General features: G+C 37.2%; 2 protein-coding genes and 1 long non-coding RNA gene across 7 annotated transcripts in view; all 3 read right to left on the reverse strand.

Annotated features, from left to right (window-relative positions):
• Positions 1 to 248: 248 nt before the first annotated feature.
• Positions 249 to 551, reverse strand: LOC136247051 (uncharacterized). Its single transcript, XR_010697056.1, has 2 exons — positions 435 to 551; positions 249 to 383 (listed from the first exon to the last, which is right to left on the reverse strand). It is a non-coding gene; the product is annotated as an uncharacterized lncRNA (long non-coding RNA).
• Positions 552 to 556: 5 nt separating this feature from the next.
• LOC136247050 (uncharacterized) lies at positions 557 to 2,343 on the reverse strand. Of its 5 annotated transcripts, none has more exons than XM_066038648.1 (8): positions 1,794 to 2,343; positions 1,600 to 1,643; positions 1,376 to 1,491; positions 1,270 to 1,326; positions 1,031 to 1,214; positions 839 to 980; positions 696 to 788; positions 557 to 644 (listed from the first exon to the last, which is right to left on the reverse strand). In XM_066038648.1, the coding sequence occupies exons 3-6, from the start codon at positions 1,472 to 1,474 to the stop codon at positions 970 to 972; spliced, it is 351 nt and encodes a 116-aa protein (XP_065894720.1). In that variant the 5' UTR covers positions 1,475 to 1,491; positions 1,600 to 1,643; positions 1,794 to 2,343; the 3' UTR covers positions 557 to 644; positions 696 to 788; positions 839 to 969. The 5 variants fall into 5 exon arrangements, 4 of the variants coding, with proteins under 4 accessions (XP_065894720.1, XP_065894719.1, XP_065894721.1 ...); XM_066038647.1 differs by having other exon boundaries at positions 1,376 to 1,549; XR_010697055.1 differs by lacking the exon at positions 1,794 to 2,343 and having other exon boundaries at positions 1,266 to 1,326; positions 1,376 to 1,549; positions 1,600 to 1,756.
• Positions 2,344 to 9,978: 7,635 nt separating this feature from the next.
• The window catches only part of LOC136244289 (uncharacterized), a 102,570-nt gene continuing 88,751 nt past the window's right edge, over positions 9,979 to 23,797 (reverse strand). The window contains exons 10-13 of the mRNA XM_066035841.1: positions 22,631 to 22,789; positions 17,091 to 17,298; positions 16,960 to 17,037; positions 9,979 to 10,383 (exon numbers count right to left, since the gene is read on the reverse strand). Of these exons, the coding sequence (XP_065891913.1) occupies positions 10,079 to 10,383; positions 16,960 to 17,037; positions 17,091 to 17,298; positions 22,631 to 22,789 (750 nt within the window). The 3' untranslated portion in view covers positions 9,979 to 10,078. The remainder of the gene's footprint in view (positions 10,384 to 16,959; positions 17,038 to 17,090; positions 17,299 to 22,630; positions 22,790 to 23,797) is intronic.

Here is a 23,797-nt window from a genome sequence, read left to right on the forward strand (position 1 = left end):
AAAGCTCAGAATAATAAGGTCTATAACAGTCTTATTATGTTAGTATTGGAATGAAATAGTACAGCGTATATTAATAGATTAGGACTTTACTATAACAAGCTTATTGAATACATTTAAGACAGTCATATATTAGAGATTAAATCACTAGTATAGTGCAGTATATTATCAGACTATACTAAGCCTATTTCAACCATATATTGGCTACTATACTACTGTACATTTTTACTTTCCATAACCTTAATTAAATAATTTCTATAATTATATTTGTAATGAATTTAATTCTGTAAATATGTTAAAACCACAATAGGTACAGCTAGTAAATCAATGTCTCCTTGGCCATGACAGTATCAAATCAATTTCGTCATTTATCAGTCTTTATCCAACTGCAGCAGGTAAGACAGTAAATACAATTCACAAGTTCCATTACAAATTACCTGTATTATCATCACTATGTAGAACTCTGTGACAATCTGTTAGTTGTCTGGTAGAACTGTCCCACAGCTCTAATACAAAGACGGTAAATATAATGTGTATTCTGGACAATTGTTGGACTTACAGTCTGCAACAATAAGAATCTCATAAAACTGAGACCTTGTTTGGAAACCTAGTATTACCATGTAGAACGGCGGCTAGGTCCCACAACTCTATTAAAGATGGTAAATATAATGCGTATACTGAACAATCATTGTACTTACAGTTTGTAACAATCTTTTAAAACTGAAACCGAGTCTGAGACCGACAATCCATGTACAACTAAGACAAGTCTGATAAGACCAGGTCTCACAACCCTAAGTGGAGGCAAACATAATTCATATTCTGGATTATTTGGTGTACTTACAGGTGTTATCAGTGAGTCTAACCAGACATAAAACAGCCACTTAGTATGTGACTTTGTTGGGCTAACGTGTTACGTAAGCTCACTAGAAGCATCTGGTACACTGATAACCAAGTCCAAGAATCTTGTAATCACTAAAGTACAACTGAAACAAGACTAAATATAATACAATTTGCATACTCTCAGTGAACTTACTTTTGTTAGCAATACGAGCATGGTCAGTGAAATAAGGACAAACAAGGCGGAACAGGTTCTTGAAAGCACTCAACTCATTTACAGTGCCAGACAAGGTAGCAGCCATCAGCTGTTGATAAAAAGTAGTGAAAACATGAAGATATGAGGCCGGTTCCCAGAAGAAATGAGACCAGTTTCCACAAACCTAAACGAAGGTAAATATAAATTGTATACTGGACACTCTCAGTGTACTTACTTACAGATGTTAGCAATAAGAAGAATCTCCTAGAACTGAGACCAAGTCTGTAATTCCTACCCTATTGAAAAGAAAATGAATAAAAACCCAATCAGGCTTAATGCACTTACAGCTGTAATTAGAAGATGACGTTGGACAACTCCATGAAAAAAGAACAAAACTGTCCACATATGGTCGCTACCAGATTCTTTAAAGTAAGCAGCTGCCATTGAAGGAAACTAACACTGCAGATGTTGTACACTGACAGCCTGTAGAACTAAGAGGTTTGACAAGAAATTGTACCTCTGAAGAGATAATATACAAAATCATAACAGCAGATCATGCATACTCTTACTGTTGATGGCTGATGAACTGTGTCCACTCGTCATCCGCCATAAGCTGAGATAACAGGATATAAAACATGTAATACGTACACAGCACTGAACACCAAAGTTGAATCATTTGCAGGTTATTGTCATACAATACACAATAAACAATTTAATACGGCTAAACCTATCGTACAAGCTATCATTTTAGTCTAATACTTACTCATCTATAGCTGTTTTTGATTGCTGCCATCGAAGGAATTGTCCACTTGGCCGCGCCACTTCACCACTACAGCCAACAGGGATGTACGAGGGGATGTACAGTTGTGGTCCATAACTATCATTGGACGATGGCACCGATCGCGCACACTCTTTCCGCGAGATACACCGTCATATCACTCACATTTACAACCTCTGATACAACAATAGCGACAAAGATGGCGACTTAATTGCATCTAATACGCATGCGCACACCACTGACCCCTCAATTTTAAACAAGCATTACTACGAACTTTTGCAGGTGTGCTAACTGAGCAAAAAAATCTAGATTCGTATGACTCTTAGATTGAATAAATATTTTTTCTGGTATTATATGCTTTACTGACTATGAAAATGTGTGTATGAAATTATCACAACAAACTGAAGCTAGTTAGCTAGCTATAGTGATTAACAGAAGTGTAGCTACTTATTGTAAAATCATCATGACTTTGTTTGGTACAAAAAAAATCTTAAGTCACATGAGATGGTGAAGCTAAAAATGAGACAATAATGGCTGATCTGATGGTGAAGCTGAAGTTATCACATTTAGTTAAGTAAACAAAGCCATACAAAGAATGTGTATTAAACTAAAGTATAATCTGTTTCCCATAATATAAGATGGGGCTTTTACTAAAGTATAAGATAGTTAGTATAATGCAAGATTATACTGAGATTATTTGTATAGTTTAAGCCATTAGATACCGTATAGCTGGTAATTTTCGAAAGGTTTTTATTTTCGGATATTTCGAAGAGGCCTTTCTCTTCGAAAATAAATTCCCACGTCCAGTTGTTTTTTGAAAATAAATTCCCTCAAGTGAAAGTAACTGTCCAATTTTCGCCGATTCGTTCATGTATTCTTCGAGTTTTAGCTCAGTATTGCTGATGATAATGGGTAAACTGTATCATTACTGTACCAATAACCAGAAAACAGGTTCCAGAATGGGAATTGATGCCGTCTGCTCTAGAATCTATAGTATATGATCGAGCGTGTTCGTGCCAGTGAATTCACTCCACCCGAGACTCCCTCAGTCTTCTCTCCAGTGCACAGGAATGGGGATTATTCCATCAGTAAATCAGTTTTCGGCAAACATTCACGAATCTTCATATTTTGTGACACGGATTTCCGTTTATTTGAAATCCATCCGACTTCAAAATATGCACTCTTCGAAATTAAATTCTTGCGAAATTCAGATTTTGCTTCTTGTGCGAAAATTTCTGTTTCGAAAATAACCCGCTATACGGTATACCATCTTATATTCCTCTTTTTTCACAGTGTTTCTTGGACGCGCCATTTTTTTACAGCAAAGGTGTTTGGGGGGGGGGGAGATCAAGACACACGGTAGTGTGTCGTGCGGCCCAAGAAGCCGGCGCGCCACACCGTGAGTATATTGACAGGAAGAACGAAAACGTCATTTTCACACCTTTGTATCTCGGTGATCACTTATCTGATTGGAACCAAACTTGCTACACAGTTGCCCGCCAGCCAAGGCAGTCTAGATTCCAAATTTGAAGGAAATCGCTCCAGCCATTTCCGAGATACGAGCTGCCAAAGTTTGGTTTTTTTCTTGGTTTTTTTTCTTCTTTTTCTTCTTCGTCTTTTCGCACACTTACAAAAATTGCTATAACAAGCAAACGCGTACTCCGATCGCCTTGAAACTTGGCACACAGAAAGGGAGTCCAAAGGCGAATCCTAGCATCAAATTTGGTACAAATCCGATGAATGGTTCAGGAGTTATGACCGATTATTCGCGTAAAACAAGATCGATTTGTTGTCACGCCTACAGGGTAAACCGCTTCATGGAATGAGTTGAAAATTGCTATGTAGATGGAGTAACCATCGTAGGAGTGCCTTTTGGTTGTTTGAAAGGAATCGAGATAAAGACCACGGAGATATGACACAAAACCCAACCTGTGTCACAATTACGCGATCGATTTTTATGAATAAAAAAGTATTAGTTTTCACGCCTACTAGGCAAACCGCTTAGAGCAATGAGCTGAAAATCAGTGTATAGCTGGAATAATCTTCATAGAAAGTCCTTGCAGTAGTACAGAAGAATCGGATTACAAACTACTGAAGTATGATTCGAAAGCCAACTCCGTGTAGCAAATGCAAGATCGAGATACTCTAATAGAACAGTCACCCTAATAGAGCATTCGGCTAATTTATTTACTCCATTATAGAATTTTATTCCATCACAAGTTATTCTGTAGGGAGTTCAGCTGCAAACAGTTAATCTTATAGACAGTTCAGCAAGAAGACAGTCACCATGTGGAGAGTTAAGCAAATATACCACTATAGAGATTCAGAACATTACAAGTCACACTGAAGAAAGTTCAGCTATAAACAAGTCATGCACTGTGTAGAGAATTCAGCTACAATTAAGTCACTCTCTAGAGAATTCAGTTACACAGAATTCAGCTGCACACAAGTCACTGTGGAGAGAGTTCAGCTACAAACAAATTACCCTTTAGAGTGATCAGCTACAAACAAAACACTTTGCAGGGTGTTCAACTGCAACAAATCAATTACCTTTAGAGCGATCAGCAATGAACAAATCAACACAAATCTACCTGTAGAGAGATCAGCTAGAAACAAATCACCCTGAAGAAAGTTCAGCTACAAAAAATCACCCTGTAGAGACATCAGCTAGAAACTAGACACAATGTAAGGAGTTCAGCTACAAGCAATCACCCTGTAGAGAGTTCAGCTAAAACAAATCAACCTGCAGAGAGATCAGCTACAAACAAATCACCTTATAGAGAGTTCAGCTACAAACAGATTATCTGTAGAGAGATCGGCTACAAACAAATCAACCTGCAGAGAGATCAGCTACACACAAATCAACTTGTAGAGAGATCAATTACAAACAAATCACCCTGTAGAGAGATCAGCTAGAAACTACACACAATGTAAGGAGTTCAGCTACAAACAAATCACCCTGTAGAGAGATCAGCTACAAACTAGACACAAAGTAAGGAGTTCAGCTACAAGCAAATTACCCTGTAGAGAGTACATCTACAAACAAATCAACCTGTAGAGCAATCAGCTAGAAACAAATCACCCTGAAGAGAGGTCAGCTACAAAAAATCACCCTGTAGAGAGATCAGCTAGAAACAAATCACCCTGAAGAGAGGTCAGCTACAAAAAAATCACCCTGTAGAGAGATCGGCTACAAACAAATCAACCTGCAGAGAGATCAGCTACACACAAATCAACTTGTGGAGAGTTCAGCTACAAACAAATTACCCTGTAGAGAGATCAGCTACAAACAAATCAGCCTGTAGAGAGTTCAGCTAAAACAAATCAACCTGCAGAGAGATCAACTACAAACAAATCACCTTATAGAGAGTTCAGCTACAAACAAATTACCCTATAGAGAGATCGGCTACAAACAAATCAACCTGCAGAGAGATCAGCTACACACAAATCAACTTGTAGAGAGATTAATTACAATCAAATCACCCTGTAGAGAGATCAGCTAGAAACTACACACAATGTAAGGAGTTCAGCTACAAATAAATCACCTTATAGAGAGTTCAGCTACAAACAAATCACTCTGTAGAGAGATCAGCTAGAAACTGTACACAATGTAAGGAGTTCAGCTACAAGCAAATCACCCTTTAGTGAGTTCAGCTACAAACAAATCAACCTGCAGTGAGATCACCTACAAAAAAGCACCTTGTACAGAGTTCAGCTACAAACAAATTACCCTGTAGAGAGATTGGCTACAAACAAATCAACCAGTAGAAAGATCAGCTACACACAAATCAACTTGTAGAGAGATCAGCTACAAACAAATTACCCTGTAGAGAGATCGGCTGCAAATTAATCAACCTGCAGAGAGATCAGCTACACACAAATCAACTTGTAGAGAGATCAGCTACAAACAAATCACCCTGTAGAGAGATCAGCTAGAAACTAGACACAATGCAAGGAGTTCAGCTACAAGCAAAATCACCCTTTAGTGAATTCAGCTACAAACAAATCAACCTGCAGTGAGATCACCCACAAAAACGCACTTGTACAGAGTTCAGTTACAAACAAATCACCCTGTAGAGAGATCAGGTAGAAGAATTCACCTTGTAGAGAGTTGATTTACAAAGAAACCATCATAATAGAGTTCAGCTACAAAGAAATTACCCCGTAGAGAGTTCAGCTACAAGAAGTCACCTTGTAAAGAGTTTAGCTACAAAGAAACCATCATGTACAGAGTTCAGCTACAAAGAAACCACCTGTACAGAATTCAACTACAAACAAATCACCCTGTATAGAGATCAGCTAGAAGAAGTTACCTTGTAGATAGTTCAGCTACAACAATTCACCCTGTAGAAAGATCAGCTAGAAGAAGTCACCTTGTAGAGTGTTCAGTTACAAAGAAACCATCATGTAGAGAGTTCAGCTGCAAACAAATCACTCTGTAGGCAATTCAGCTACAAAGAAACCGCCATGTAGAGAGTTCAGCCTCATACAAACCACCTTGTAGAGAATTCAACTACAACAAATCACCCTGTAGAGAAGAAGTTACCTTGTAGAGAGTTCAGCTACAAAGAAACCACCATGTAGAGAGTTTAGCTGCAAACAATTCACCTGTAGAGAGTTCAGCTAGAAACAAATCACCCCGTAGAGAGATCAACTGGACGAAGTCACCTTGTAGAGAGTTCAGCTACAAAGAAACCATCATGTAGAGAGTTCAGCTGCAAACAAATCACCCTGCAGAGAGTTCAGCTAAAAAAAAATCACCCTGTAGAGAGTTCAGCTAGACGAAGTCACCTTATGTGACTGGGCCTGCGAAAATAGGGCATGTGGGCACATGATTTTTGCCTACTTTTTCAAACTTTTATCACTCATAACATTTTGTACTATTGTGCTATGGCAATGCAATTTTCAGCTCTTAGTAAGCATTTAATTGGCTTTATGATGAAAGTTACAGAATACAAATATTCTATTCCAGCACTGAGATATGACCTGTAGAGTCACGGAGTGTAGTTTGTGCCCACATGTCCTGTTTTCGCAGGCCCGGTCACTTATAGAGAGTTCAGCTACAAAGAAACCATCATGTAGAGAGTTCGGCTATAAAGACACCATCATGTAGAGAGTTTAGCTGCAAACAAATCACCTGTTACAGAGAGTTCAGCTACAAAAAAACCATCCTGTATATAGTTCAGCTACATTTCAAGTCACCCAGTAGAGAGATCAGCTTCAAAAAAAATCCTGTGGGGAATAATGAGCATGTAATAAATATATGTATATAATTTGTATAATTACTAATAAAATCAAAAATAATTGAAGTACTAAAATTCTTCTTTAAGTTCTTTTCTTCTTCCTGTGGTAAAGAAAAAAACACATGGGTTAAAAAAGCCCCAAAGCCAGCCATAGGCCGGCTTTGCAGTATACAAATACAAAAAGAAGTGATATCTAATCAAAAACAGCCAAGCTGTAAAAAAAAGGTGCGGCCCCCATAAAGGCCATGGTGAAAAAAGATGTGAAATCCAAGGTGGTGGCCAAGAAATGGCTGTGATGGTAGGTTAATGGTTACATTTTAATAACGGCAATTCAGGTGAATTTTGTGCCGCTTGGTCTTGGCACCAAATTCACCTGAATTGTTGTTATTAAAATGTAACCATTAACCTACCATCACAGCCATTTCTTGGCCGCCACCTTGGATTTCACATCTTTTTTCACCATGGCCTTTATGGGGGCCGCACCTTTTTTTACAGCTTGGCTGTTTTTGATTAGATATATATATACTTGAGACTTTCTGATCTTGGATGTTATAAGATGAGTTAGATGACTGCTTAATTGTAATAAAGTGATCCTTAACACAGCTACAGGTTTCAGTACTGTATCTGCAACCACTGATGTCAAGAAAGATAGCTGAAGTGATTATTCATTTACAATGCTAATGTTATCATGATTAAAAATATATGCCTTGGTATGAAACACGACCTACAGAATGATCATCTGTTGTTTTCCACACTACCAATTCAATGATTATGACTGTAAAACAGCTCCTGTACAAGTCAGTTACAGTACTGTTTCTTCAGTTTTTAATTACTACATCTAATGCTACAGCTACACATGTATGCAATACTCTGTTGTGAGGCATAATCGCTCTGTTGTCTAATCGCGCGGCATAATCGCTCTGTTGTCTAATCGCGCGGCATAATCGCTCTGTTGTCTAATCGCTCTAGCATTGTTGTGTTTTGTATTCATAATCACTGCAACATCTCTTTCTAGTAGAAAGTAACAGAATACGACCAAAACATTGGGAGATTTGTGATATCTAACTCAGGTACCACAACACAGGACTTTTGGGTTACTAAATTCTGTCACTGCTTGAAGTTTCTTAGTTTACTACAGTGATATATCCCCAGCATATGGAACAGTTAATTGTTTGTTATTTTAGTAGTTTTTCAGTAAACCCGCATTCACTGATGTTTTACTGAGAGTTTAAAACTTAGTAAAATAATTATGTTCCATATACTTAAAGTTACTGACATTTTACTATCAGTATAACTGGGTACGACTACAGTAAAGCAGCTTAACAAATTAGTAAACTAGGAACCTTCAAGCAGTGTGTGGTACCCTGTGTTTGACGTTAAACTTGTTTAGACCACAGCTCATTGTTGCACCTTCACTGCTCCTTGTTGTACCTTCACAGCTGCTTGTGATATGATAATTGAAGCATTCTTTAGTACATACACGTAGAAACAAGCTCAATATATACCTCACTCAATTAAGTTATATAGATCCGGTTAAATGCCCATGTGTTTTTAATGTCACAGGTGTGTAATTGATGTGCTTTGTGTCACCCCGGGATATCAATCTATAATTGAGATAAGAACAAGGGATCTGCAGGATTTAGATACCTGAAAGTAGTCAATGAAACTCAAATATTTTGTTTTAATGTATGATAAATGATTTTAACAATTAATAATGTTGTTCAGCATTGTAAATAAACAACATGAAGCATTTTTCATTTACTTTTTTTTCAGGCAGTACACCAACTACACTTACAATATCTTTGCTACGTTTCTAGATACATTATCATTAAGTTGTTGACATAGATGAAAATTTCATGTATGAAGTTATAGTCAGTGTCGTTTTCTTATTGTATTGATTCTGACTTGCAAAAGTTGTACAAGCACTTAATATAGAACTTACTATGTTTAGGGTATAGAAGTAACATTGTTTGAACCATTCACACTTTGTTATCAACTGCAGATAGTATAACCATCTGTCATCTTCAACACTGGTACTTTTTCATTACCAATTGAAAATGAAGCAGCTCCCTTATTAATACTGCAGCACAAGCCAATTACAATTTTAATATTACTGTTTTTCCAAACGTTATAATGGCTATCTACATATTATATGATACTCAAGGTCCTGAACTGTTAATTTTTGCAAACTGCAGTCTACCACCCCAGTGTCAGAAACAATCAAACAAGCTAATTACAGTGTGGATTTGTCATAAATAAAAAGACTAACAGTGGTGTTGTGACAACCTCCTGTTCAGATGTTTGATCAAAGCTATGATATAGCACTCATTGTTACAGATTAGTTATAAGTAGCTACTGGCAGTTTCTTGAAAGACAATAAATGCAAAAGCTTATATGCACCTCATTATGCACTTTTTAATGTCAAGATATTTGACAGCTGTTCCCACAACATATGTATTGCTTGATTGTGCCCCAGGGGTACTATTATTTTTTGCATAAACATAAGGATAAATTAAAATCCTCCAAAATTATTTGCCGCATTGTGGTATTATTCACCTGCATGCCACTACTACTGCTATTTTAATAGTTAAAAAAAACAACACAAAGCACGTAGCTACTTACTTCTTCTATACAAGACCTTTCTTTCACTCAAGTCCTTGTAGCACAACCACGTCATGCCTCATGCTACCTGGTCAGTTTACCATAGGACAGCCATTCAAGTTTTACCATGACAATGCCTTCCTTAAATCAAGATGGAGATGAAAGAGCACTAGTAAAGAGTAATTAAAAATGTATATTGTGGTACTATTATTATTACCAGAAACAAGGATAAATAGTACCGCACTGCGGTACTATTTGACGGTGAGGCACAGATTTAGTAAATACAGTAATTATGTTGTATAATTCTGCAGTCATATTTGCCATATTACCTATAATAGTTTATGCAATGGAATATATGCACTGATACCACTGTGATTAAGAAAAAAGTACTGTTACAAACTCTGGCCATACGTACATTTACATTATTTATTTAGTTAGTTTGTCAGCAGCATCCTTCAGTAAAGCATCATCACTTTCAGCCATAGCTTCAAGGAAACCTTTATATTTGTCACAGATTTTTGCCTTTAGACTGGATAGTATCACCTCATCTAGCAGCTCCTCCATCCCCTTTCCAGTTTGCCTTTCTTCTTTCTTCGCTATATCTTTCTTCTGATCCACTGTGATAACTAGCTTAGAGATAAGTGAGGGTAATAAAGTGTTGACTGGCAGACGAGAGAGGAAATTATACTGCTGTAAAAGTTTCTTTTCAGCAATTTCATACTCAAAGTCATCTAAAATTTAGAATAGCACAAAGTACACAATTTAAATTAAGGCAAGTAGGGAAGATTGGAGTTTTAAGTAATAAGGGGGAACGAGAGCTTTGCCTGATTTGCATGCCCGACTGTCAAGGAAGGGCAGAGGACATATATATATATATATATATATATAAGGAAAAGCCTGAATGCCTCATGTTACAGCTAATATGTAACATCTTCTCATCTGTATCAGAGCCTTTACAGGGCAATCAATCACTAGAGCTGGGAGATAATTTAGATAAAAAGATTATCTACATACCTAAATCTGGAACCTATCATAAATGAATTTGCTTGTTGAGACAATAGTAAATTTTCAACCACAGTCAGATGGAAACCTTGCGGAAAGATGACAAGCTAGTTTGGGAAGCAATAAAATTTCTGACTTAACAAGCTTTACTTGACGGGTAAGTGGAATTCGAGGAAAATGGGAATAGGTCGGAAACAGAAAGCAGGAATGGAAACAACCCACAGAAAATGACTGATAAAGGTCATCATGCAATGATATAGGTTATTACAGCACAATGTTTCTTTGCAGCATTCTTTGGATCCTTTTGCTAAAATGATTGAAACACTCTAATATAGCAGTCACTTGCATTAAAAATACTCTAATAGAGCAGTCAAGAATGTCTTGTTAACTATCCCACCAGGTACCCACATTGATAGCATATGGAATTGATGGACTATATAGCTGTCATAGATTAGCTTATTATACACTAGCTAAGTCATTAATGTTAGCTCTCCTGTGAAACTACAAACATTTTAAAATATCAACTATTAAAAATTAAATTAACACTGATGAAAACTGAGATTCACAAAGTATTTTAGTACTGACAGTGCCTACTATATGCTTCAAAAATGCACCTACTATTCCAGATAAGAAGTCATATGATGGGAGTATGCATGCATTGCTGGTACATCTAGGCTTGTCAAGTGAAGTGGCCCTTAGAGAATTACAAAATAATTCACCAATTATGAAATCTGATATTACAAAACTATGCATAAAAATTGCATAATTATATTTCCAGCTATATATCTAGCACCTATTTTTAGAGGTAGCATAACATAATTTCGTTTCCTTAGTTTCTACCATATCCTTTAAGTCCAAATAGAGATCTCCGAGTGTTTAACATGCTGGTTTGTTTGACTCTTGTTTCTTTACTTTTTCAGCAATCTCTATTCCCATGTTTCAATTTTTAAATTTGCAGTGGATATCCATTTGGCAGTCACATAAATAAAAACTTAGGCAAAAAGGGTCCCAAATGAAAAAAAACAATAAAAAACCTAAATTCTAACTGGGAATTGAACCCGGTACCTCCACCGTGTGAGTCCAAGGTCATAACTACTGTGCTATGTGACTCCCAGCTACTCACCTCCCTTAGTTTCTACCTTATATACGTCATTCAAGAAGAAACCTATATAAGAAGAATACCCAGTGAAGAAGAAACCAAAGCTGAACCCGACCCTAACCCTAATGCTAACCTGACGCTTGCCTGTTAAGCATAATAATGACTTTCACTGTCTGTATGAAGGTAAGTTTTTGGATGAGTTTGAGGTGAGCTAGGTTTGGCCCAGCTTTGCCGAGACACCCCCTTCGCTTGCTCCAACCCTAGCTCACCTCAAACTCACTCAAACTTACCTTCATACTAGGGCTGGACCGGCTTTGCCGGGACACTTGCTTCACTTGCTCCAACCCTAGCTCGTCTCAAACTCACCTAAACTTACCTTCATACAACTAGTGTGTTTGATACTCGAGTTATGGGTGACACTGCCGGACGGATATGCAGATACAGCATCTGGCTGCCGAATGAATATCAACTGTGTTTTAAATTATTTTTACACTAGTACTCTATACATTATCCAAGCTAATGTATAACTAAGTGTCACAATTGCAATTTGAAAAAGATAAGATCTTACTGAGAAGGGGAGGGGGCACAATCATTATTATGGTAGAAGTTACTGTATTAATGTGTGAAGCCCACTCTGTAAAATACAAAGCATCGGTTATCAAGGAGGATGTTCCCTTCTAGTAATTTTAAAAATCAGCTTCCAGAAAAAGGAACTTGGTATCAATTTTGAGCTATATAAAATTAGTGTAAATGTCATCTTTAAATCAAAACACACTGCTAACAGTGCAGTGCATTTGAACGTTCTCCCAGTTTCATATACTTTCCTTATGCTATGTAGCATACTGTTACTACTATCTGTCTTAATGCATTACGGCAAGTGCACCCATAAGTATAATGCTAACCACATTGATTTAGGGGGTGGGGGTTCAAGGGGGGGCTCTTGACCCCCTCCCAAAAATTTTAGTATACCACGAGTAATAGAGCTGTCACTCTAATAAAGCAGTCAGAGTATTAGAGCAGTGTGTAGTAAGCTATGTAAGGATTATTAATATGTACTTTATGAGCGATAAATGTGTAGTTGGTGAGGTGGGCAGCTATTGTCAGGTGGCTGTGACCTATTTTTTTTGGTCTCATCTTACCAAACAAGACAATGTATTGCCTCAGTTCATTTTGACCTTCCTTTTCCATAATGGATCCGCCCTGATTTGGTGGACATAATTTCAATAATGCAGGAACAGGTTGAAAAGTAAATGACTGTTGTAATCCATACGCATATTTGTCCCATACGCATATGGGATATCCCATATACGTACACCTATACGGGGCTGCCTATGCGCATATGGGTATCCCGTAAGCGTATGGGATACCCATACGTGTACAGAGTGCTCATACGCATTAGGGTCACTAGCTTAAAACCAAGCTTAAATTACTCTATTAGCTAAATCCTTCATCCGAGTAGATGACAAAAATGCATTCTAAACCTAGTAGTTAACCCGCTAGCTATACAGAGCCATATGATATACTCATTGTCAAGTCCTGACAGTTGGAAGTGGTGGATATAGCTGCATGGGTTTCTTTCCATTATAGCTATAATTGTATTAAAACCCCAACAACACTTGGCAATGATTGAGATACTCTAATAGAACAGCCACTCTAATAGAGCAGTCAGGCTACAGCTTACTGCAACTCTCACCCTATAGTTTGTTTATTTCACAGTGTAAAATATTAAATTCTCAGTAGCCAAAGGTAGCTTAAATCTTCTAGAGTCTCAGGTTTTCTCAGAACACTTTGTTTTATTTAGTCAGCCATAGACTGGTTTTGGGGCCTTGTAAACTAAAAAAAGGAGTGAAATCCACACAAAAACAGTCAAGCTGTGAAAAACTGGTGCGGCCTTAAAAAACCTGGGTGAAAAAAGTTGTGAAATCAAAGATAGTGGCCAAGAAATGGCTGCAAAGATGCTAATACTAAAAAAATTTAATTATGGCTTTGTGCATTGTTAAAACTTATCAGCATTAAAATCATTGCAGCCATTTTTTGGCCACCCCCTTTCACCCAGGCTTTTTTTAAAAGCCACACCACTTTTTTTTGGCTGTTTTTGTGTGGATTATTATTTTCAGGAACCCCTTTCAAAAATCCTATATCCGCCACTGAGTTTGCATCATGTATGAGGCATATCAATTTTGTTGTTTGCAATATTAATATAGTCGTGCATGCAGCTAAAATGTGGAGTTGACTTAAGACCTCCTTAGGCCAACTTAAGGCCATCACTCAACACCACTACGTAACTAATACAATATAATTTTCTGGTGTTGTAGCTAGCTAAAGTAAGAAAATAAAATTGAAAACATCATTCTTCTTTTCAATCACTTAGTTCAGCAAACTGGATTTATTTATATTTTATTTATTTATTAGGCTTTACAACATGAGTACAATACAATAAAACAGTGTATCTGCAACCATAGAAAAGAAAAAAAAAGCAGTCCATGTTGAGGGTCCACTCTAGTAACCAGTGATAGTGGCCTAAGTACAGTAGTTTTAATTGTACCAAACAAGGAGGCATACACAAAAGGCAAAGTTTGTACAAGGTGTCAGCCTGTGTATAGTTGGCCAGCTACTACAAAACAAAACAAACAATAAATACTCAACAAAATATGTGACTGGATCTACGAAAACCGTTCTTATCGCCCAAGACAGGAAGTTTGATTTTTTCACACAAACACAAAGCTTAATGAATGCACTATCAAGTTTCACTGCCACAGTCGACCAGAGTAAAGTGGTCTGCTTTTGCTGGCTGCTTTTCTAGAGCACAGTGGCGAGCCGTACGAGTGGTCTGGGGTCTTGATGGAGCCCTGGCCGACCAGGAGATGGCTGTGTGTGGCTGTACAGCTCTGTGGTGTTGGACAATGACCTGTGCTGTAAATTTCCTTTCATTTTAGCCAGTTCTGAGCCCTGAATGGCCTATAACTTGGCCCAATTCATCCTAGCACGTCTCTTTTCAATTTTTGAACACCATCTTGCCCTCCTTCCAGGGCCCCCGCCTCCCACCCCTTCTGGAGCTCGCCTGATACAGACAACCTCGGTTTAAAAACTATCTAAAATGGCGGGAAACTTAGCTGTTGACTACTTCTTCAGTGGATGATCAAGAAGGTAAGAAATTGTTGTGAAACGTGTGAAAATTTGGTACGCGTAGCTACCACCATTGGCCAGCTACAACACACAGAATATTTAAAACCGACGTTTCTCGATACTTTTAAATGGGCGATAAGACCGGTTTTCCCAGAGACAGTAACATATATGATAGCTACACACATGAGTTTATGTTAAATTTCCAATTTTCTTAAAGTTAGATTTCGCTTTTCTTTAAGTAAATTTCCAATTGACACCCTAAGGTCCATCCTATTTTTCATGGCCCAAATGTTGCATATGAATTTGTTTGCTTCTGCTGGCACAGTAGGAGCATGCCAAGTATAAGGAGTGGAGCAATGTGAAGTTTCAGACATAAAACAGACATGAGGGGTCTACATGGAAGGCCTCTTAGGAAAATTTTCAGGCTTTGAATACTCTGAGGTAAGATTTTAGAGTATTCTCACTGCATTGGTGCAGATAAATTAATAGGTAGTTTAAATTGTAAAAGATTTACAATGTGACTGTTCTATTAGGGCGGTTGACTGCTCTATTAGAAAATCTTGATAATATTACATGCAAAACATAATCAATACTTGACCACTTTCTGGAAACCTCAGAAGCATACATCCCTAGGGATATGTGTGAATGGAATGCCCTACCTGAGGAACATAATACTCAGGGAAATATATATCACCATGACTTGTAGATCAACATGTGTGCAGAGAAACACAGATCCCTAGTGATATGTGCACTGGGAACACAATACTCGGGGAAGTATGTATCACTGTAACACTGACACTGAGCAGGGTCAGTAGCTTTAGCTAATACTGTATGCATGTGCCAACTGTAAATCATATGCGGTTGGGGATGGCAGCCCACCAAGCCCAGGTAAAATAGAGGGGAAAGCTGTCCCATATACGTATGGGGCCTCATACATGTATGGGTATCCCATATGCGTATGGGACAATGATCTGACCTATATGCGTATGGGGTAGTCCAAAAGTGTATGGAATGCCCCATATACGTACAGTGCAAAATACGCGTACAGTTCATAACATTACCATTGAAAAAATAACTAAAAAGGTCATTAGCTTAATGCAGGTTAAAATGACTTGGGACTAAACATCAATCTTCTGATTTGCATGGCTTTTTCCTCCCACCCACACCACCTTTCTAACATCAATACTGGACTAGGTGGGTTTGTTACATTTTACCTTTTATTTATTGAGGCACTGAAGGTCTGCAAGACACCTGGTCCTACAACCTGTTTGAAGATGTTATAATTATCAACTAAGAATGTTTGAAAATTGCAGAAAGGAGAAAATATTCACAGCTAAGTTCATAAATTTTTGCAAACAGCTGGGCTGAACTAGTTATTCCCTGTCAGCTGTTTATAGCCTATGCTAATGAGTCAGTTTACAGCATATCAGCCCTTTTTTCAGAGGCTAAACTTAAATTTGAGGATCATGTGATCGAAGTGTTGTGTGAAGCACCATCAAGGAGAAAAATGGTCTTGCCATGCAAGACTAAGTACTGTGAAATAAAGGTATCTAGCATGAGTATAAAATGTGACTGGGCCTGCGAAAATAGGGCATGTGGGCACATGATTTTTGCCTATATTTTCAATGTTTCATCACCCATAACTTTTTGAAGCATCATGCTAAGGCAATGCAATTTTCAGATATTAATAAGCATTTAATTGGCTTTATGATGCAAGTTACAGATTGCTAATATTCTGTTCCATTACTGAGATATGCACTGTAACATGACAGGGTGTAGTTTGTGCCCACATGCCCTGTTTTCGCAGGCCCGGTCACAAATGTATAAGCACTGTGAAGCATATAAAAATTAAGCCTCCATGGGTCCCTACGGTTGTACAAATTATTTGATACCAGCCCTTTGAGATTACGGCAACGACAGCCAATAATAGGGCTCTGCTGATTACTGATCTGATAATTGGTACAACTCTATTCAATATACAGCAAAAAGGTTTCTAGTTTGTTTATTGACGTAAGTATAGCAATGGAAGATCTTTACAGTAGCAATTCACAGTATGCATATAACTCAATGAATCACGTACTTGAACTGCTGTCAGTTCTTCCAGAATGTGACGGTAAGAATTGTGATGTGCTAATTTGCCTGTTAGTATCAGTTTCTTCTAAAAGCATGGAAGTAATCAAATTACACAGCTAAGTAGCTATATTTACTTACCAACAGCAGCAATTGCAATATCTCTACGAAGTCTATTTTCTCCCCCTGAGAGACTAAATCTTAAATATCTCCGTACATGGAAAAATAGGGTTTCTCTGTTGGCTACTTCAAGCTTAAACCGGCGAGGATACTTTTTGTGATGCACATCATCCTCTAATTGTTCCTTCAAAGCTGCATTTTTATACCAGTGCTGAAAGTCCACTTGTTTCTAAGTCAATAAACAGACGAAATGTCACATTGTACTGTGTAGTAAATGAACACAACAATTCAGAATTCACTAGACAAACCAGGCCTACCCTGTCATTTAAGAATTTAAGATGAACAAAACATGTAGATGTAAAAGTATGAGTACGACCAACTGTACATATTTTTAAACTAAGCACATTAAGTAAGACTAACATTACTTATACAGAAGTACATACAGATAGTAATACAGTAAACCCAACTTGCTTAAAAGAATCTTGATTGTTTATTATATTTGTTCGCTTTCTTCTACTACAATAGTTGTTTCTCAAAATACTACTGAAAATATGCAATAATATTGGTTGTTTATCTCATAGCATTGCTACGTACCAAGAATACTACTATGTGCTCCCAGAAATAATTGAATCTTCTAGGCATGTATTATAATGTATCCAATCTGCGTGGGAAGTTCAAAGGCCTCGCCAGTGCCATAGTTGGCACTCTTGCAGACCGCAGCTAGTGCATTATAACTTATAACGCACTGGTTGCGGTTTTGAAGACTGCAACGAGTGCAACATATATATAAGTTATAATGCACCGACCGCAGTGCAATATACAGATATTGCACTGGCTGCAGTTTTGTGCAACAATGTACAAGTGCCAGGAGCCGAGACCGCTATGACACCTCACCTAATAGGTGGAAAGACACCTCACAGATCACTCAAATTCTTTTATAGCCTGACAAGCAAAGGTCGATTGTGGGCCATAACGTCACCAATATGTACAATGTTTACCAAGCAGCCAATGGCGATCGAAAAAGCCAACGCGGTGGCCACAACTCCAGTCTACATATAATATATAAACGTACTTATACACCTTACTAGTCTGGTGCTACCTTAGCCCAGATTAAACTGTAGTTCACTTCAACAATGACTCAATAAAACTATTATATTTTAAATAATACTCACCTTAATGTTCGATTGTGGTAACCAGTTTTTGTCATGACACCAGATTCGAGTTTAGCCATTGCGAATAGTAATAATTAGACTAGTATCGTTTAGTAGTTAGGTTTTGTTTACTTAAACCGTCTATTAGCTGCTTTTTTTCACTCAAGAGAATCACTATGGCAATTAGTCTTGCATTTAGTCTATATGGCGAATGAGTAATCACGCTGGCATGCTGAGCACTACATGATAAGAGTTGAACAGCGAATGCAAGTTAGTGATATAACCCATAGCGTACTAACTTTCAATATCTCAGGTGGTAGAAGGAACGTCATCGCAATGTTCGGTTTGGTTACCCACAAATCAATGTTAGAAACCTGGTCTTTATAAGTTTTACAGCTGTCTTGTGAGACTCTCCCCAGCTATTAGGTGAGTGGCACATAACAGTTATTTAGACTCTATTTACGCTGTTTTGGGTGGTTAATAATCTCATATAGCTAGTCCACCTTGTTTTCTAATATACTCCACGCCTTCACGCACAATATAACATATGCTCAAAATCTGGTTTGTCCAATCGCTATGTGTTGTTCACGTGTAGTGATTTAACGAGCGCAATTATTTTGTCACGTGGGGATGTATAGTTGCCATGGCACTAGTATTATCGTAAGAAAACCAGCCGCTTTTGCCAAGCCTACAGCAGAAACAGCCGTGGATGAGGTAAGTAATCTGAGTGTAATGTGAAATAGAGTCTAAAGCAGTTATACGGGCACAATGTGGAGTCTATGAAATTTATAAACCCTCAGGCCCTTAGTAGCGCCCTCGCTTCGCTCGTGCGCTACAGCCCGGGCCTTTGGGTTTATAAATTTCATAGACTCCACATTGTGCCCGTATAACTATTATACAACATGCACTCGTGCTCTGCCTGTATAAACACACTTGCCTTCTGGCCTGATGGCTCTCAGGCTTGTGCGTTTATATCAGGCAGAGCACTCGTGCTTGTTGTATAACTGTATAATACATTCAGTGGTTACACTCATACTGGATTGGGTGATCAATTACCCTTTACAGATGGCAATGTTACATACTAGACTAGCTGTAACACGGGGTATTCAAGCTTTGACCTAAGATGCATGTTCTCAGCCCTCTGGTCAATGGCTGTATATGTATGGCTACATGGTCATTGGCTATATGACATATATCAGACAACTTTTACATGTATTTCAGCAATGCTCAAACATAAAGGATATGGAATGTGCTAAAAATTATACTTTTAAAATGAGTTAATTAGTCAAACTGAAAATTTGGAAAGGATATTACAAGAACCCTTTTCATAGATCCGGTCACAAATGCCAAGGAATATTTTGGAACATTTGTTCAGATTATACAAGTATCTATGTACATAACAGGTTTGACTGCATCTTGATCTTGCTTCTGTAAAGTGTACAGAACAATTAATCAGCCAAGATCATGACACATGGTAGTGTCAAGACACACAATATAAGTGTGTTGCGTGACCAAAGAAGCTGGCAACACAATGAGTATATTGACAGGACAAAATGTGATTTTCATGCATATGTAGCTCAGTGATCCCATAACTGATTGCAACCAATTTTGCCTCAGCCATTTCTAAGAAGCAAGCTGCCAAAATTCACGATTTTTCCTCTTCTACATCTTTTTTGCACAGTCTGCAGAATCTGTTATAATACAGAAACACATGCTCCATTCCTAAAGAAATCTGGCACACTTGAAGTGATTATTAAAGTAAATCTGTGTACCAATATTGGTGGACATCCAATCAAAATTCATTGAGTTATGACCAATATGCAATTTACACAAAATGAGATCAATCTTCAGTCATGCCCACAGGGTAAACCGCTTTGAAAATTAACTGGTTTGTTGTTACATTAACCAACATATGACTGCCCTTTAGTGGTTTGAAAACAATTAAGATTACAACCACAAAGATATACTGTAATTGTATTAAATTTTGTGGGTAAAATTTTTGTGGTTTGCCAAAAAGACAGGTTTGCAAGTGTATTAAATTTTGTAGGTATAATTTTTGTGGTTTAATCTTGACAAGCTAGTTTATTTTCTTGAGGAGCTACAGGAGCAAAAGTCATGCTTTAAGGTCACGTTTAAGGTTTACAGTTTAATAACAGCTTACTATATATTGTTTGCATATGGCTACTCCATTTACGCTGGCGTACTTATGTGGCAAACCATTTAGTGGGGTTGACTCACCACACAAGAATCTTGCCTGCTGGAATCGGAAACGAGTCTTACATACTTGAACAAGGCCATCAGTATCTATTCATGTGGTGAACAGGTGCATGTGTCGTTGTCAGGTCGTACGTAGCAAATTACATAGAATTAATATAGCTATTATGCATGTTAATAGTATGGAAAGTGCATTGGTGGCAACGGTTAATAGGTCTGCTCGAGCTGAGATGTGAGTTTCTAAATTGATTAATTTTCGTGGATCAGCTGCAAACCACGAAATCCATGAAAATTTATGCACCACAAAAATTTCTGCTCTTACAGTAATACAAAGCAAACAGTGTGTAACAATCAAGCAATTATGTTTTGCTAATGAAGAAAATATTCAGTTGCTATGAATGTAAGCAAACTGCTTATAGAACTTGTGCACAGGCATAGCCCAGAAAAAGTTTCTACGACTTCAGATTTCAAGATGATTTACAAGAGATTTTTAAGGGAAATGAGGCAAAAGTATCAGGCATTCTATTGTATCAGGCGTTCTGTTGTATTGTATTTATTCATGTATTTTTACCTAGTAGCTTACTTTTTAACAGCACTCTTGTGTTTTTCACTATGATTACTTCACATTACATTTAAAAAAATTCCTGGCATGAAAAAATACAGTTTTTGCCCTCAAAAAATGGTGGATACACCACTTAGATGATGTAATAAAGTGCCACACCTTAGTGTGCATGGGGAATGAACTGAAAATAGAAAGGTTAAGCATCATAGATTAAACTATCAGTGGTTCAGAGAAATTTACATTGATGCTGTGTTACTTCTAAAAACCAGGTGTCCAGTAAATACTATCCCTTGAAGAAAAAGAGATAAATATCATAATAACTTGACAATTACATGTACAATATAATTACAAGGTGGGCTAGTCTCAGGGTTGCCAAGTTACTAAAAAAGTAATAATAACTAGAGCTCTGGCAAGACAAAATAAATAAAATAAATCATAGCTACATACTAAACTCCCCTAGATTGACTATAGTACTTTTATCCCGGATCTGCTCAGAGGCATAGAAGGATGAAGAAAATATTCAGTTGCTATGAATGTAAGCAAATCGCTTATAGAAATTGTGCACCTAACTGGTGGGCACCTCTGCTGTGAAACTGGTTTCAATCAGATGAGAGATCACAGAGCTGCAAATGTGTGAAAATCATGTTTTCTTCCTGTCAATATACTCATGGTGTGGTGCACCAGCTTTTTGGGCCACACGACACACTACCATGTGTCTTGATTACTTAGAGCATGTATGGGAAATTCAGGTGCACATACATGTATATACATAAAAATTTTTGCAGTATGCTCAATCTATAAGTAGCATTTTTATTAGCCAACATTTTTGCAGCATGCTGATTGGTGGTAACTCATTTACCTGACAACAATATTGGGAAAGTATTACTGTAAAATGAAAAGTGATTACCTGTGGTGAATAAAACTGGTTATTACTTAATATATTGTTTGCCACTCAACTAGTTAAAATCAGCAGCAATTGCAATATGGAAAAGACAGCATGCAAGCATTGCTGAGAAATTAATGTACAGTAGAAGCATGGACAATAGCCATGTTCTATAAAGATTATTAAACTCGTTTATTGAGCTGAGAAGAGCAAGAGTGATGCTAAGTCTAAATACTCTAGAATACTTTATGCAAACTGGAAAAGGCAAGCATTAACTATTTTCAGAGCAAAAGTAGGTGGCTAAGTCCCCATGCCTCAATTTTGATAGCCTATAGTAAGATCGAGTTTGTAACTATGTTATAAAATGGCTATTGAGTTTAGTAGGAGTAAGTACATTAGAAGCTATTTTTGTACGACATGATGCTGCTGATTATGTCACAAAATACAACTGGAAGCAAATTAAACTTACCACCTGGATTTAGTACAATGTACAGGAGCCACCTTGCAGTAAATTAGTGCCAGTTAAATGGTCTTCACCAGCTATACAAGAATGGCTATTAGATTAATATTTGTTACACAAATACAGCACTCTTGGAGCCTTGGCCCCTTGAACAGTGCAGCTACGTAGGTGCAAAATACTAACAATAAATTTTCCCGTAATTTTGCACACTTGAAGTGCAACTTAATTATACAAGCAAATTTCCTTACTATGGTGCATAAATAATGCGAAGACACAAAATAGTGACCATACCTTATTTATTTCATAGTTCGATATAATTTTAACTTCAGCACTCCTGCTAAATTGAGATTCATTTATTTCTATGTTCACTTTATCTGATGATAGTGCAAATGAAAAATCTGACCATTCTTCATCACATATGAAGTTGCTATCATACTGCATTTCCAAACCCTAAGAAATAATTAATTAATTTTATTTCTTATTAAATTGCTGAATTCAAACCACAATAGCTATAGTGATGAAAGCTTACAATATCACATCAACATTAATGCATTAATCTTAAAGTTTAACTGAGGAATAAATATAATATATCATAAGTGTTGGGCAAGTTACTTTGTAAAAGTAACTAGTTACATATTACTTGCAGCTAAACTATTTAGTTTCAGTTACATATTACCCATAAAATAAAGTAACTATAATAATATTACATATTATATTACTTTGTGTCCACAGCCTTAAGCTGTCACGTGTGAAACTACCACCTTATCACGTGACACGATTGTGTTGTTGGACAATGTGCAAATCTTGATATAAGTAAGAAGCTGGTGAATAAGCGTCATTTAGTAGGCTTCATTACTTTGTTGTGGCTAGGCGTTACTCAGTGGATTAATAACGAAATTAGTAACTTCGTTACTTTTAGTAATAATATTACATAATATTAGATTCGTTACAGTAACTATATTACTTAGGTAACGGGTTACATTTGCAAGTAAAGTAACTTGAGTTATATTACCTGTTTTTATAGCGTATTTCGTTATATTACTTAGTTACCACAAAAGTAATAATATTATGTAACGCGTTACATAAGTAACGCGTTACTTCCAACACTGTATATCATACACTACTATCGTATAGTATGGACTACAAAGGAGTAGGCGTGGCCCACGAAATAACATCACCCAAAATAACAGCCTCAATTTTCCCAGATGATGATGAGGCAGCATTGGTTAGGTAACACTAAGCCCAAACAAGCTTTCAGATCACCCTGAAACACCTTCAACAAGTTGCTACAGAATTTTAAAAATAATTTACTTAACAGAATTTTCTACTGACTGACTGACTGGGTAACTGACTGAGTAACTCACTGATGCCTTCAGACAAGTGTAACTCAATAACGGCTAAGGTTATGGGCTTTATTTTTTTACTATTTGATGTCCGACAGGTACCTTTTGGCATACC

Source organism: Dysidea avara, chromosome 2 (assembly GCF_963678975.1).
Source record: "Dysidea avara chromosome 2, odDysAvar1.4, whole genome shotgun sequence".
Classification (NCBI taxonomy): Eukaryota; Metazoa; Porifera; class Demospongiae; order Dictyoceratida; family Dysideidae; genus Dysidea; species Dysidea avara.

What these genes read in the sequence shown, in the direction of transcription:
- LOC136247050 (XM_066038648.1), bottom strand. Translation starts at nt 1,474, where the DNA reads ATGGCAGCTGCTTACTTTAAAGAATCTGGTAGCGACCATATGTGGACA. An exon ending in GTCATCTTCTAATTACAGCT is followed by an intron (nt 1,327 to 1,375) that starts GTAAGTGCATTA and finishes TCTTTTCAATAG; the next exon opens with GGTAGGAATTACAGACTTGG. An exon ending in TCTTCTTATTGCTAACATCT is followed by an intron (nt 1,215 to 1,269) that starts GTAAGTAAGTAC and finishes ACCTTCGTTTAG; the next exon opens with GTTTGTGGAAACTGGTCTCA.